The following is a 13895-nucleotide window of genomic DNA, read 5'->3' as shown; positions in this document are numbered from 1 at the left end:
GTCCGTGGACGGGTAGCATTGTTTTTGTGAAAATGTTATTTCTGACGAATGAGCTTGCGAAGAAGGCTGAAATAACTATTTTGCCGGCACGGGACACAACACGGCCTGGGCCCCAGGCCGGTGCATTATGGGTGGTTTACCAGGGGTATATAAGGGGGTGTTAAGCACGTGATAGACATCTAGGCCTCTGAACCAACCCTGTTCAGGGCTCCGTTTATTTTTTATTTTTAGTTTTTCAGAGTTCAGATTTCTTCCGCCTTGTTGTCGACTAACTTGGACTTTATTTGTAAAGCCTTCGTAGGATGGGCTACCAATCGTTGGAGCATGAGCCATGGTTCCTACCCAGGTTTCCTGTCTCTTTTTTTCCCTACGGGGTTTTTTATGGCAGGTTTTTCTGGCCTCCGTGCTAATCGCGTTTTCATACTATGCGGTTGCTTAGCTCCGTTAGTTTATTTATTTGTATTTGCATTCTGTATTTTGTCTAGCGGTTACAGCAGGATTGTTATAGTTTTTTATTTTTTCTGTAAGTGACTCACAGCGTAATGTCGTTGTGCTTCAGTATGAGTTGTTTTCTTATTGTTACTTTTTGCGGTTTGTACTCGCTCTGTAGCCCTATCGGCCGCTTGCGGAGAAGTTTGTAGCTTCAGTTCTGTAGTTTTTTGAGCCCGTCTGGCAGTTCATGCAAATTAAACGTTGTTTGTCTCGCAACTCTATATTCGCTTTACTGGCTCTATATGTTTGTATTCAGGGGTTTTTGGTCCAAAGTTTTGGACTCCCCAGCCTTACTGGCAGTTTAACACAAAGTTTTTTTACCTTGCAAGTTTGTTAGCCTTGCTAAAATGGCGTTTTTCTATGTGGGGTTTTTGGTCCAAAGTTTTGGACTCCCCAGCCTTACTGGCAGTTTTACACAAAGTTTGTTCACCTTGCAAGTTTGTTAGCCTTGCTAAAATGGCGTTTTTCTATGTGGGGTTTTATGGTCCAAAGTAGTGGACTCCCCCAGCCTAACTGGCAGTTGTACACGAAGTTTGTTCACTTTGCAAGTTTGTTAGCCTTGCTAAAATGGCATTTTTCTATGTGGGGTTTTATGGTCCAAAGTAGTGGACTCCCCACAGCCTAACTGGCAGTTGTACACGAAGTTTGGCTTGCAAGTTTGTATGTGGGGTTTTTTGGTCCGAAGAAGTGGAGATGTTAAGCTTGTTTAGTTCCTGTTAAGTTCGTGCACTTACGGGTTTGTTTTAGCTTATTGAGATGCAGTCCTGCATTTGCATGTTTGTAACTTTATTTGCTTTACTGGCTCAATATTCTTGCATTCAGGGGACTTTGGTCCAAAGTAGTGGACCACCCAGCCCTTCTTTCAGTTAGATATGTTAAGCTTGTTTAGTCCCCGTTAAGTGCGCACTCGCATATTTCTTGGCGCGAGACGATTCACAGGAGTCCACTTTGACTCTATGTTAGTGACATAGCCAAAGGGTCGGTTCCATCTATCAAGGAGAAGTTTACTGTTTGATGTAACGTAATTAATGCTAGTTTTTGCAGTTGCTGTAACGTATCGTGGTTTGGGTTGGTTCTTGCCAGGCCGCCTTCCTAAATAAACTTATTTGTCCTTAAGCTGTGTGCTTATTTGTTGTGAAGTGGAGACAAATTTAATGTATATTGTTTGTAAATTACTGATTTTGTTCTTTCAGGGTGTTCAGGACAAAACGACAATATTTATTTTTTATTTTAAGCTTAAAGGTCAAATGCAACGAAATTGGAAATTTTTTCTTTTGTCCGCAAACCTGTCGTTTATGAAGGTACTAATGATAATAAACTCTCAGAAATGGTTTTTGTGCGAATTGTGGCGCTTAGGAGATGAAAATCCGACGATTTCCGAAGACTTCACGAAAACGAACCAAAAATGGCCGCGCGTGGAATGGAATCGAATAGAGGTATTTGTGACGTCAGGTGTGGCGAGCAAGTTTTCACGTGTTTTGAGCGATCCTTGCAAATCCTTGGGTTTGTTCGATGGATTTCCAGAGTTTCTGAAACAGCCGTTAGTTGAAACCGATGAAGACTTTGATTCAAGCCTTCGAAAAGTCTAAATACAGCCATATCAGTTCGAACTAACGGCATCTGGCAAGGAATAAATTTATTTCTGGAGTGATTAATTCCGACTCTGCGAGTGAACAAGATGGCGTTTAAATCCGGCAACATCTACATGCACCAACAACGAAGGAATATGGCCACATATATTGGTGAGCCTAATAAATATAATGGAAACGGCTTTAAAAGAATTTGAAATAAATAAATAGTTGAATCTTAAGTTGAAGTATTGTCTTGCTTTTGTTCGAAAGGATTGCAATGTGGAATTATTTGTATCAGCCCGAGCTGAGCTGAGTGTGTTCTCTAAAACAACACACCTTGAAGAATCAATTAAACCTTTAGAAGCTTTAAACTCATTCCCCTCAGCCAAATAATTTATTTTCAAAGATTGAAATTAAATACCGTGACTGCGTGGCCTTTTAGCTTCAATCAGAATTATGCCTGGTATTAATATTGCTCTTTATTTGCCGAATTATTAACCTACAATAGGTGATTATCTTGTAATCTGGCCCTTACATTTTTCAGTTGATTTTACTGACGATTCTCTGAAAAGGGAATTGTCTTAAGTAGATGGGGTGTAGGTCGAAGATAACAATTTCAACAGTAATTTATGGCAACTTGCATTTCTTAAGACCCAGGTTATAAGATCTAACTTGTGTGCTGACACAGGACCTGACCCTGGGACATGTAGCAGGGAAAATTTACACCTAGTTTTGTGTTTCAGTGTCCTTGCTTACACATCATCATGAGATTTTGTCAAAGCTGCATTACCGGTATTATAAAATATGCTAGGAAGCAGGGATGACGCAGTGGTGAGAGTCCTTGCCTCCCACCAATTGGCCCGAGTTCGATTCCCTGATTTGGCATCATATGTGGGTCGAGTTTGTTGTTCGTTCTCGGCCTTGCTCTGAGGGTTCTTCTCTGGGTTCTCCAGTTTTTCCCCTCCACAAAAATCAACACTTCCAAATTCCATTTTGATTAAGAAATTATACACTGCCCCACAAGCTTCTAGCTTTAATCCTCTCCATGTCTAAATAAAGGTTTATTTATTTTTATATAAAGTTGTTCATGCAATTTGTCTTTTTTATGTCAGCTTCATTGTTTTGTACATTTATTGGTACTATTAACGGGTAATATGTTCTTTTGTTATGGTTGGATGGGGTCGGACGTCAATGCATAGCCCCTTTGTCAACATCCATCTTTGGACATGGTAAACATGTACAAACAACACAGATCCAAATCAAGCAATCACAGCCCACTAGCATGACCTTTTGATTTTGTGCGCTCATTTGCATGAAACCAACACCAGTATCGGTCACTTAAAACAGCACATTTTAAGACGATGTCGAAAGACAATGTTAACAAATGGATGCAGAGAGATGGCTATGCAAGTTCACTGAATGCATGTGTAAGAAGCTGATAACAGTTTCTAGTACTTTCCAGCCTATTACTATGATGGGTCAGTACTAATTATTTGTCAGTTAATGCTGCAATTATTTTATCAAACAAATGTACCATCATTGCCGAACAAGTTGTGGTCATTTTTAGTTTGTCAATGGTAACCATAGCAACAGTAAAATCTATCAAAAATTACCCTTAATTTTCACTTTAAGTGCTTATAGCTTAAAAACGAGCTAAATGATAAGCAGCTAGATGACAATCAAACTAAGTGCAGTGATTTTCCAAGACCCCCGAAGGAGACATTATAGCCTCTGCATGCACTGCTTGTAATTTATCACCTTATCTCAGACCAAGGGATGAATACAACAGTATGAATACAAACAGTAGGTGCTTCAAAAAACTATTTCCAAGTTTACAAAGAAATTGATAATCTTAAAAATACCCAATTTCAGAATGGCTAAAAACAATACTCTTTCACCTCGAGGAAAGGGGGGGGGGGGGGGTACTCTTTATATTTTTGAGTAGGGGTGTGCTGGTGGGACTCTGTAACCGTACCCTATCCCAGACCATTTTCAGCAGTACCCTATCATAGTATGCTAGACTATACACTGAAAATCCCTACCCTACCCCAAACTATTGTATCACTATTTCATCTTAAACTCATCTGCTTGAAAAACAAACAGCAGCACACATGCATTTTCCTATCAAGCTCATATATGGGAAAATTAGGCTTGCTTACAAGTCGAGCTCACAGAGCGCGAAGCCCGAGAGCTCAAGAGCGGAGCGCGAGGGCTCCGCACCGGGTTCGCACTGGGGTCTACTACCACCAGAAGCGAACAACTTTTGGAAAGTCTATGGGAGTATGGGAGTACCCCCAGCAAGTGGGGAGGGGGTCTTGGGCACCAAAAATACCCAAAAAGATTTTGAAAGGGAGTATGCCTAAAGCTGTTACTGAGGAATTTGTAAAAGGTCAACAGATTTGGGGTAGACAAAATTATGAAGAGTTAATTTCAGAAATAAATTGTCATGACACACCTACAATCTGGTTGTAGGTTCTCCTGAGCCAGTAGTTCACTTGACTTATACTTGACTTATTATGAGTGCTATGCAATGGAACAGTCATTGTACTGGACTGAAATGGGGTTAATGCAGATCTGAACAACAAATGAATCAGGTAAATCGGCCTTTACAAGTGAACAAACTCATCATATACATGTAGTTTACATGAAAATATAAACCTTTTCTTGGGCACCAACAATGTTCAGTCGGGGGTATTTTCGTTGATATAGGGCTGGAACTCGGACCAAAGTGCAAGATTCTGCTGGAAGCTTTCTGAGAAAAACATGTCGGATGATATTGTATTTGCTGAGCAAAGCCAGCGTGCATTTGGCATACACATCCTCTCTTTTTCGTCGATCTCAACCATTCCTTGCATCGCTCCTCGTCTTTAAGAAGATATTTCGAATGGTCATCCGGCTTTATCGGGATTTTAAATGCCAAAAGGTGCAGCAGACCTGGTAGAGACAACAGCACTTTGCTGCATCTTCGCGCGTCGAAGCTCGCCACATGTGACGTCACAAAATCCATTTCCGACAATTTTCCGAAGCTTTTCCGAACCGTTCCGTTTGTGAAGCGAAGATAAAGGGCTGTCTTTAACATCGAATATCTCAGCGACGTTTTAACCAAATCGTTAAAAAACTTCAGATTATGATTATTCACAGTATTTCCTTTCATTTAAAGTCAAAACGAGTCTTAAATAAAATTTGATCAAATTTCGTTGCATTTGACCTTTAAGCCACACCCCAGGGGGGTACTCCGGGATCCAAGTGACGGGGATGTGCGAAGGATTTTTTTGGGGTCGAAATTTTCAATTCCGGGATTTTTTTGGGTAGGAGAATTTGGCAGGTATTTTTTGGGGTGACTTGATTTAAATAGGGGATTTTTTTGGGTATTAAAATCAAACTAAAGTGCCTTGGCGCGGCCTTGGCAATTTAGGGGTAATTTGACTAGGGATTTTTTTGGGCGTTTTTTTTTTGGTCCAGGGATTTTTTTGGGTAATGTCGGGAGACTTAGGGATTTTTTGGGTCCTGAGTTTTGCCTCCATTCGATCATCACCGTCACTTTGATCCCAGAGTACCCCCCGGGGAGCCACACACAGATTGCTCTCCTTTGGGGGTTTAATTCAAATTTTTTCGACAAGCATTCCCGTCTCTTTCACAAAAGAGTCCCCCGCCCGCCCCCCGGGATTTACCTTTTAAGTGGGATTCTAATTTCTTTAATGGAGTGGCCAGGCAATTTAAAATGTGTTGGCATTACTGATGCAGCGTTGGCATTGTTTGTGGCTTGTCTGTGTTCCATATTTCGCGTAAATCGTTCACGAAAAAATAGAAATAGCAAAACATAAGAGAAGCTAAACGTACGCTTCGTAAACGATTTGCAGAACACAAACAAGTTGAAATTGCACTATTTATAACTTCGTCCGTTTTCGTCCATTTGCATACAATCAGCTAGCAGAGGATAGAAATAAATGCTTAAATATTGTGGTAAAACTCACATCAACTTAGTCAACTTAATCATGAGGCTTAACACTTATCTTGCTAAACCCGGATTTTTCCGGGATTCGCAGGGATGGTCATTCAAGCACTTGTGTCGTCATTAATTTGAACGTCAGAAGATTGTTGTAAAAAGCAAGTAATACAGGTTGGATAGATCTTTCCACACGACCGTTCAATTTTGAATATCGACAGCATTCTGACAGAGCTAATCGAAAAAATCATCAGTTTTTGGTTCAAAATTGGTGGTAAAATAGGCCAATATTCTAGTATGCGCATGCGCCAATGTACAATATATATTTTACATGTAATTCTCAGCAAAATCTTGCTGCAGCGTGAGAAAGTGCATTTCTAGCAAGGTTTACAGAAATTTAGCACCGTAGCGCCAAAAAAATCAATAAACGGTTAAAAACGCGTTTTTAGAAATTTCAGCACTTTAACAACAGACCATATACTTTTTTTTGATTATGAGACGTTCATTTTATTTTGTTACATGCTTGTTACAGAGTCTTGTCTCCTTGAATCTAACTACATCATCTGTAACATTGAACTGCATGTTTACATCTTTACACACTGTTCAAGAGGAACTTTGATTCCTGGAATGATGGCAATGTCCGTTGTCTTTTGGCACACCAGGCCATCCGCGCAACCACATCCATGAAGTTGCTATTAATAAAAACAGCAATACGTAAGCAGCTAATCGCAAAAAAATATCAAAATAAACTTGTTCCTGTTGTCTCAACAAGTGTTTTTCTTTGTGTACGTCGCGTTAATTTCCTTCATTTTGAAATGTTACCCTCTATTTCGCGTTAATTTCCTTTATTAGGAAGTAATTTTTCCTTCAATTCGCGTTAATTTAAGTCGCTTTAATTTCAAATACCTTAATTTACACAAGCGTTAATTTCCTATACTAAGGTACTACTATTAAGTTATCAAAAAATGAATACCAAGACTTAATCGAGATTTCGAGAAAATCAGGCTTTTTTGAAAACAAAAGAAAACGACAACCGTTGCTATGGTAACAGTTGGTCATATTTGATCATTATGGTGCATTTTGGCAAAAATCGAAGATTGGCTTTCTTTTTCAAAACAACCAAGGCCTTAGGGCTATAAAACTACATCGAGCTTCCTTTCTTACTAACACTGCATCAAGGGTGTTACGAACATTGCACCAAGGATGTTATCGTAACATTACACAAGGACTCTTACTAAGATTACATCATCAGTCTGAAACGAACATTACATCAAGGCTGTTACTAACATTACACCAAGGCTGTTATCAACATTGTACCAATGCTGTTACTTACATGCAAGTTGCACGCTCCTTCCTCGATGATTTTAGGTATGCACCGGCGGAGTCCTATTTGCGGGAGAAAATCTGGGATTCTCGGACAGCAAAAGTTCGGTGCACAGTCAGCTTCGGATGAACATCTCTAGTAATTAAAATAAAAACAAATTAGTAACGGTGAAGACTAGTACGAGCATCTCTACAAAAGAAGACCCAACCTCGTCCCCAGGGCCTTCTCGGTGACACGTCACCGAGAAGGCCCTGGGGATGAGGTTGAACAAGACCCCGCAACAAGAATTACTGGGTTTAAATCTACTTATGTGTTTCCCTGCATTCAAAAGTTTCAAAAACAAATTGTTAGAACAAACAACAACCTAATAAATAACAAAAATGGTGAAAAATGCCATATTTATTATTTATTACACAATTGCACTTCGTCATTGCTGATCCTAGCAGTATGTAGGACGCGTGTCACATATCAACCTAGTAAATGGCCCAGCTCACCACGAGTCTCTCGTATCTCAGTGGTTAGAGCGCCCAACCGGTATCTGGGAGGTTATGGCTTCGTTTTCCGTCGGGGCTCAGATTTTTTTCTTTGTCCCACGCTTGTGACATAATGAACATTTCATCTTTATCAAACAACAACCTTTCGCCATTCTTATAAACAATTGCTAATAAACCTTGAGGATTTTAAAGGGCATTTTGGGTGAGTAAAAACAAGTCACAACTCCCCCACCCACCCAGCCGAGTCTACCGATAGCCGGATCAATTTAGGTTTCTGGGAAACTGCTCACCTACCCCTCCCCAAACCTAACATTTTGCCCAAAGCGATAAGTAAGGGTTAATGTTAGGTTTGGGGAGGGGGTAGGCGAGCAGTTTCCCAGAAACCTAAATTGATCCCGATAGCCTTTTCCGATTCAGTAAAGCTCCAACCCCCAACCCCCTGGGAGCGGGCTTAATTACATAACTTGATTGATAATTTCTTGAATTTGTTGTTTACCGAAAGTACTCCGAAAAGAAAGCGTTTGGCCCTGAGAGCACGACTTGTCTGCTCCTTGTTAACAAAGTCGATTGTTTCCACATCGATCTCTGCACCTTCTGGCATGCATTGCTTAATGAGCTTAGTGCTTCCATCCCCGTCCAAGATCAGCTTTTTGGTCAGCACACAGGTCAGACCGGCTTGACAGCTACAGTCGCCTTCCTAGAAAGAGGAATACGTGACAAAGTTAAACACGCTGCGTGGTAGCTAAAGTTATACCGGGGAAGGGGCGGTACTCCATATACAGAAACAACCATTTTATTTACATGACTACAGAAAAATATTGCAGTATTGCAAAAGCTACTTGAATTTACTTAAAATAAAATAAAATAAATTGCAATAATGCTGTTACTTATCTTTAACCATTCAAAGGGTTGGTCATTGTAGCTATAGTTTGACTCTCAATTCCAAGCATGGCAAAAGAAATAAAATTACACTTTTTTCTCAGGGTAGGGTGTGGTTTTTGAGCTTATCAATCCTTAAATGGGTGTTTTTTTGTGATACCAGAAAATTTGGGTTGACATTTTGTACAGATCGTGAACGGTTAAATTGTTAAGCCTTGCCAAGTTGAAGTTCGTTTCTGAAAAACAAAACACGATTGAGAATTGGCCAAACGATTTTTGATGTATAATCCGCATTTAGGCGAAAGGGCTAGGCAGGAAAAAATGGCTTGAAAATGCATTTTTGTTAGCCAGTGAGATAAAAATATACTGCAAAAACTGTGTAAAACGTTTCTCGGCTATCTGTTGTTTCAAAGCCCGCTTACCGGTTGGTTACAAGCTTGACGCAGGGCTAGATTTTCACATCCCTGTAAAACAAAATCGAGGTGATTACATTATCTATTGCAAAACTATTTCATTGGGGGCGTTAAAAGGAAAAAAAAATAATCTTACTATACTTAAACACTTTGTAAGAAAACCCACGTTAATTGTTCTTTTACGAAACATAAAATATTATACTTTCACTGGGATGGTTTTTAAAATACGAATAACTGTTAAATTCAAGGTAGCGCTACCTCTCTGGTGTCACATCTTAAATAAAAATTTTCTAGTCGTTCTGTCCTTCATAATCTGCCTTAGTTCTTCCAAATTTTTAACATCCCTTTTCTTTTTTAAGCTATTATCATAACCATTTAGAGCTTTTCTATCGTTACGGTAGTAAAATTCAATTATTTAACGTGATAGTGAGTTGTTTCTCAATTTCATTTTTAAGAGTCAAAACAACTCTTTATAAATTATTAGAATCTAGAAAAAAGTGTCTGATTGATTTTTCCGTTGGTTTTTTCAGTAAGTAAGTACTTATATCAAAGAAACGTGATTATCAAAAATTTCGTCGAAAGGAAATGTAGTCAACGTTTTAACGTTGATATGTTAAAAAAAATTATCTTCATCTTCAAAATGTGAAATGACACTGAATTACACATATATTCCAAAAACTCACCGCCCAAGCAAGAGCAACGCAAAGACTGAACACGATAAAGACCTTCATGACTTCTGACTTGCAATTCGGAGACTGTAATGAAGGAATGAGCTTACAACCAACTGCTGTAACGAAAACTCGCGAAAAAGTGGTGAACTATAAGGCCTTCGAACCTGTGTTTATAGTGGCTTGGAGAAATTTCGAGTGACAGCTTTTGTGGATTATGACGTCAACCCAAAATGCCGCAAGTACTTCCAAATAGTATGTTCAAACGAAATAAACTCTTGTGAAATGAAGTTGGTTCAACTGTTTCATGCAAGGCCAAGTTTGTCAAGAAAACATACATGCATGTGCAGCAAGAGTGTAATTTAATGTAGTTGTAATAATAACCCACTGTTGAATTTTTGGGGAACCCTTCGTAATAGCTATGATGCCGACCTTAGCATTCTTTTCGAATTCAGAGTAAGCTTTTTTCATGAATCTTTCTTACATTTTTGTATAATATTTCCATTTAATCCTGTCTCCTCTCAAAAAAGTCATTGTTCCTCGCTTGTCAAAAAGCTAGTCTCTTGATGCACTGCAAAAGTTCATCTTTCGATCTCGGTTATCTTGATTGTTTCAGCTCTTCAGAAGTAACGTAAGGTACTTTTTACTTTTTTAGACAAAAAATACTATGTTATATATTTTTGGCTTCGGTTTATGAGAGTTTTATATTTGTATAATGATGGAATGTTTAAACAGGCGAGCATAACCTTTTTTTTTTTTTCGTAAAAAGCTATTTTATAATGTTAAAACTTGTTATTTAAACATCAAATAGATTTTTCTTCCTCCAGTTCTTAATTTCTTGGAATGAGTACATTTTTGTTCAACGCGAAAGTAGGTGACGCGAAATGAAATAAAGCCTTAAACTTAAAATTTAAAGTCGTTCTTTAAATTTCCATTTGTATCTTAATACTATGTTTTTTTAAAAAATAATAACGCAGCGATCTATAAGCTGTACAAATGCAGCCTTGGTTTGCAATGAAAAAAACTAGAATATATTCCGTAAAATATATATTTTTCGTTATTGTTGTTTGTACTTCAAATGAACATTGCAAAACAGTACCATTGTGTTTACGTTGGCCACAAGAAATATCGCCAAATCTGTTTTTCATTGTCACAGCTGTCGCAGTCCATAGAAAGCCGATTTGCTTTCAACAGATGTTAATTCGATAAGGCTTGTGTAGTTATTAGTTCAATACGTTCCGTAGGTAGCATCTGTATTTTCTTGTAGTCTTGTTTTTGAATGCTGCTAGCCTTTGTTTGAGCCGAAAAATTTCGTTTTGATGACGGAGATTGACATCCGTCTCTGATTGGTAACCCAGCAACAACCAATCAGACAGCACCGAGCTTTGTAGCTCTACGTCATCAAAATGAATTTTTTTCAGCCCCTTTTAGGATTTTTGAAAGGCGCTCAAAACTGAAATTTACCCTTATGTTATAAAGGTAGAGGGAAAAAAAATCTCGTTCTTCAAATTGCAAAGAAACCAACAAATAAACGAAACTTTCTTTGCGCCAGACATAACTTCAAGGCACATTTTGGCGTTATTTTGAAAGAAGAAGTGTTCATTAGAGTGATTTTACTTCAACCGTGAAATAGTTACTACTCAAATAGATATTATTAGACACTTATTCCATTGTTTTCTTTTGTTTAGTTTTCACTATTTAGCAGTAATTGTTAGATGTTGTTTCACGGGTTAAATAAAATCACTTTATCTCGTTCTAAAATTACTCTTAAGGTCGGGACACACTATACTAGGCGACACGTCGCTGCAACACGTCGCGTCGCGGCGACACGTTGCTGCGACATGTCGCCTCGTGTGACATGGTGCATTCTTGCGACAAGCCAGTCGCTGCGACAGAATTTTGTCGCTGCAATGTGTCTCACGAATTCAAACTGGTTTGAATTCGTGCGACACATCGCAGCGACAAAATGAGCAATAGCAGCGTTGTCGCAGCGTGTGTACACGTGTGCCACAAATCGCTGCGACAAGTCGCTGCGACAAAATATAAATAAACCAATGAGACAGCGTCATGTATTTATTTGTACACACGGAGAGACTTGTCGCCCAGTGTGTCCGGACCTTTATAATGCAAAAAGTACGGTTGGAAATGTTGATTAAACCAAACACAGAATTTTATTTCGGCAATACATATGTTGGTATAAATTGTTTTTTTTTTATGAAGTATTGATCGCGAAAAAATTCAAGTGTTTTTCTGAGTTCGAGCTTTTCTGTTTATCGTTGACATGGCAATTTCGATTTTCCAAAAATTACATTACATCGAACTTTAATCTGAGGTCAATAACGTTATTAACAGATGTAATTTTTATATCGATCCGATTAAGGAGAAGTAGCTAAAAAGCTAATTTAACAAGTTAGGTTTGGTCCGAAAAAAAATCTGTTTCGAGGCACCTCAAAATTGGAAAGAGAAAGCGATGTATAATGCAGATATGTGCCAGCGATTCAGCAAGTCATGGGCAAGAGAAACCGACTAGCACAAGAATAAAGTAATTTCTTTCATCCTACAAATGAGGTGTAGTTGTAGTTTCCATACTCAGATAACCACCGCTGACCAAGGGGCCTGAAGATTCGGCTCGTTTGTGTCATCTACCTCATTTGTGATGCGAAACAGTGCATCATTGCGCTGTTAGTCTAGATTTATCTGGTTAGAAGCTTATATAAATATAAATGAACTAAGTCATTAACAGATGAGTTTGGTCACCATGTGTAGACGTCTATGTAGGGATGTCCCAAAGATCAACGTGAACTTGCAAGGACCACCGTGACAAAATAGAAGTACCGGATCCTCTCACTGTAGAGGATCTAATCAGCTATAACTAAATTACGAATAAAGAAGAAATTGCAAGGCCGATTCAACGGTTTTGGACTGTATTGAAATTCCAATATTTCGGAAGGCACGGCCTTCCTTCTTCAGGGTCTTACAGAGAAAGGAATTTATTACTATTGGAATTTCAATACAGTCCCAAACCGTTGAATCGGCCTTGCAATTTCTTTTTTGTACCGAAGATGCTCGAAATTTCCCAAAACGTTGCTCGAAAGTTGCTCCAAAATCCAAAAGGGGTTCGGAAGTTGCTCTAAAAAAATCCAATACGTTGCTTTTAAATAAGAAAATTCTTGTAATATATGCTACTTTCTCTTTGAAGGTAAGATTTCTAAGCATACATTTTCACGCAATAGAACTGCAACAAAATTATCTAAATAACATTTAAGGGCAAAATATGTCGAATTTCAAGGATTTCTTTCATTATAAAAACAATTGTAAAGAACCGATGACGTCATGTCCGCTAACGAGTTTGTAATGCTGAATGATCCGAAAGTTGAAGCATCCTTTGAACTTCCTCGAGATTTTTTTTCGTTAATCTACGGAAAAGTTCGAAAAATGCTCGGAAAAGTTCGTATGACCTTTGAACAACACTCGGACAATCTTCGGAAATCTTCGGTCTAGGAATTGCAAAAAGTTGCTAGAAACGAGATGAAAAGTTGCCCAAAAGTTGCCGAGCATCTTAGCGACAGCCATAACCGTGTGAAAAACGTAATCAGGTGGGTCCCTCAGCCCCCTCTTTCGCTTTTCTACTTCCGGCATTCGCCACCGGAAGACGAAAAGCAGAGAGGTGGGTTCAAACTCCCTGCGTCTAAGGGAACGTACGCCTGAATTGGAGAAAATGTGGGACTCTTCAAATTGCTTGCTACCTTTAACGCAGCCGAGTCACATTTCACTCAGACTTTTAAAGACGTGGTGTAAAATGTGTCGCTAATAGTTTCAATTCCGTGCAGCCACCGGATTTCTTTAAAAGCTGTCTAAATTTTGTTTAAGTGATCGGCTCAACCAGTTTTATGTAACAAGTAAAGCCTTTAGTTTTACAGGGTCAGTCTATCATCAGTCTATCAATTACTGAAAACCATCCGTCTATCAATTAAAACTGTTTTCAACAAAGGCCCTGATAGAAAATAATAAAAACAATAAATTACATAAATCTTGCAATATATCTAAAAGTTAATGAGCGGTCCGAACGGACAGTGTAGTGTTTGAGAGAGTTGTCACGTGACTCGCC

General features: G+C 38.8%; 2 protein-coding genes across 2 annotated transcripts in view; one reads left to right on the top strand and one right to left on the bottom strand.

Moving 5' to 3' along the window:
* LOC144629069 (monoacylglycerol lipase ABHD2-like) overlaps window positions 1-1791 on the top strand; it is a 155964-nt gene extending 154173 nt beyond the window's left edge. Inside the window, exon 8 of the mRNA XM_078487242.1 lies at window positions 1735-1791. Coding sequence (XP_078343368.1) covers window positions 1735-1791 — 57 coding nt within the window. The remainder of the gene's footprint in view (window positions 1-1734) is intronic.
* Window positions 1792-6490: 4699 nt separating this feature from the next.
* LOC144629217 (uncharacterized) lies at window positions 6491-9945 on the bottom strand. The gene is made up of 5 exons (XM_078487450.1): window positions 9803-9945; window positions 9129-9170; window positions 8324-8524; window positions 7343-7468; window positions 6491-6701 (listed from the first exon to the last, which is right to left on the bottom strand). Exons 1-5 carry the CDS (start codon window positions 9848-9850, stop codon window positions 6594-6596), a joined length of 525 nt encoding a protein of 174 aa, XP_078343576.1. The 5' UTR covers window positions 9851-9945; the 3' UTR covers window positions 6491-6593.
* Window positions 9946-13895: the final 3950 nt, after the last annotated feature.

The sequence above is a fragment of the Oculina patagonica genome, chromosome 10 (assembly GCF_052425735.1).
Source record: "Oculina patagonica isolate OP01 chromosome 10, crgOcupat, whole genome shotgun sequence".
NCBI lineage: Eukaryota > Metazoa > Cnidaria > Anthozoa > Scleractinia > Oculinidae > Oculina > Oculina patagonica.
Note: the sequence above shows the minus strand (reverse complement) of the source record. Positions and strands in the feature narration are given on the sequence as shown.

Excerpts from the sequence above, each read along its gene's own strand:
- LOC144629217 (XM_078487450.1), bottom strand. The coding sequence starts at position 9,850 with ATGAAGGTCTTTATCGTGTTCAGTCTTTGCGTTGCTCTTGCTTGGGCG. Across the intron at positions 8,525-9,128 it reads GTCAAGCTTGTAACCAACCG|GAAGGCGACTGTAGCTGTCA; the intron begins GTAAGCGGGCTT and ends TCCTCTTTCTAG. Across the intron at positions 7,469-8,323 it reads TTCTTTTCGGAGTACTTTCG|AGATGTTCATCCGAAGCTGA; the intron begins GTAAACAACAAA and ends TTTAATTACTAG.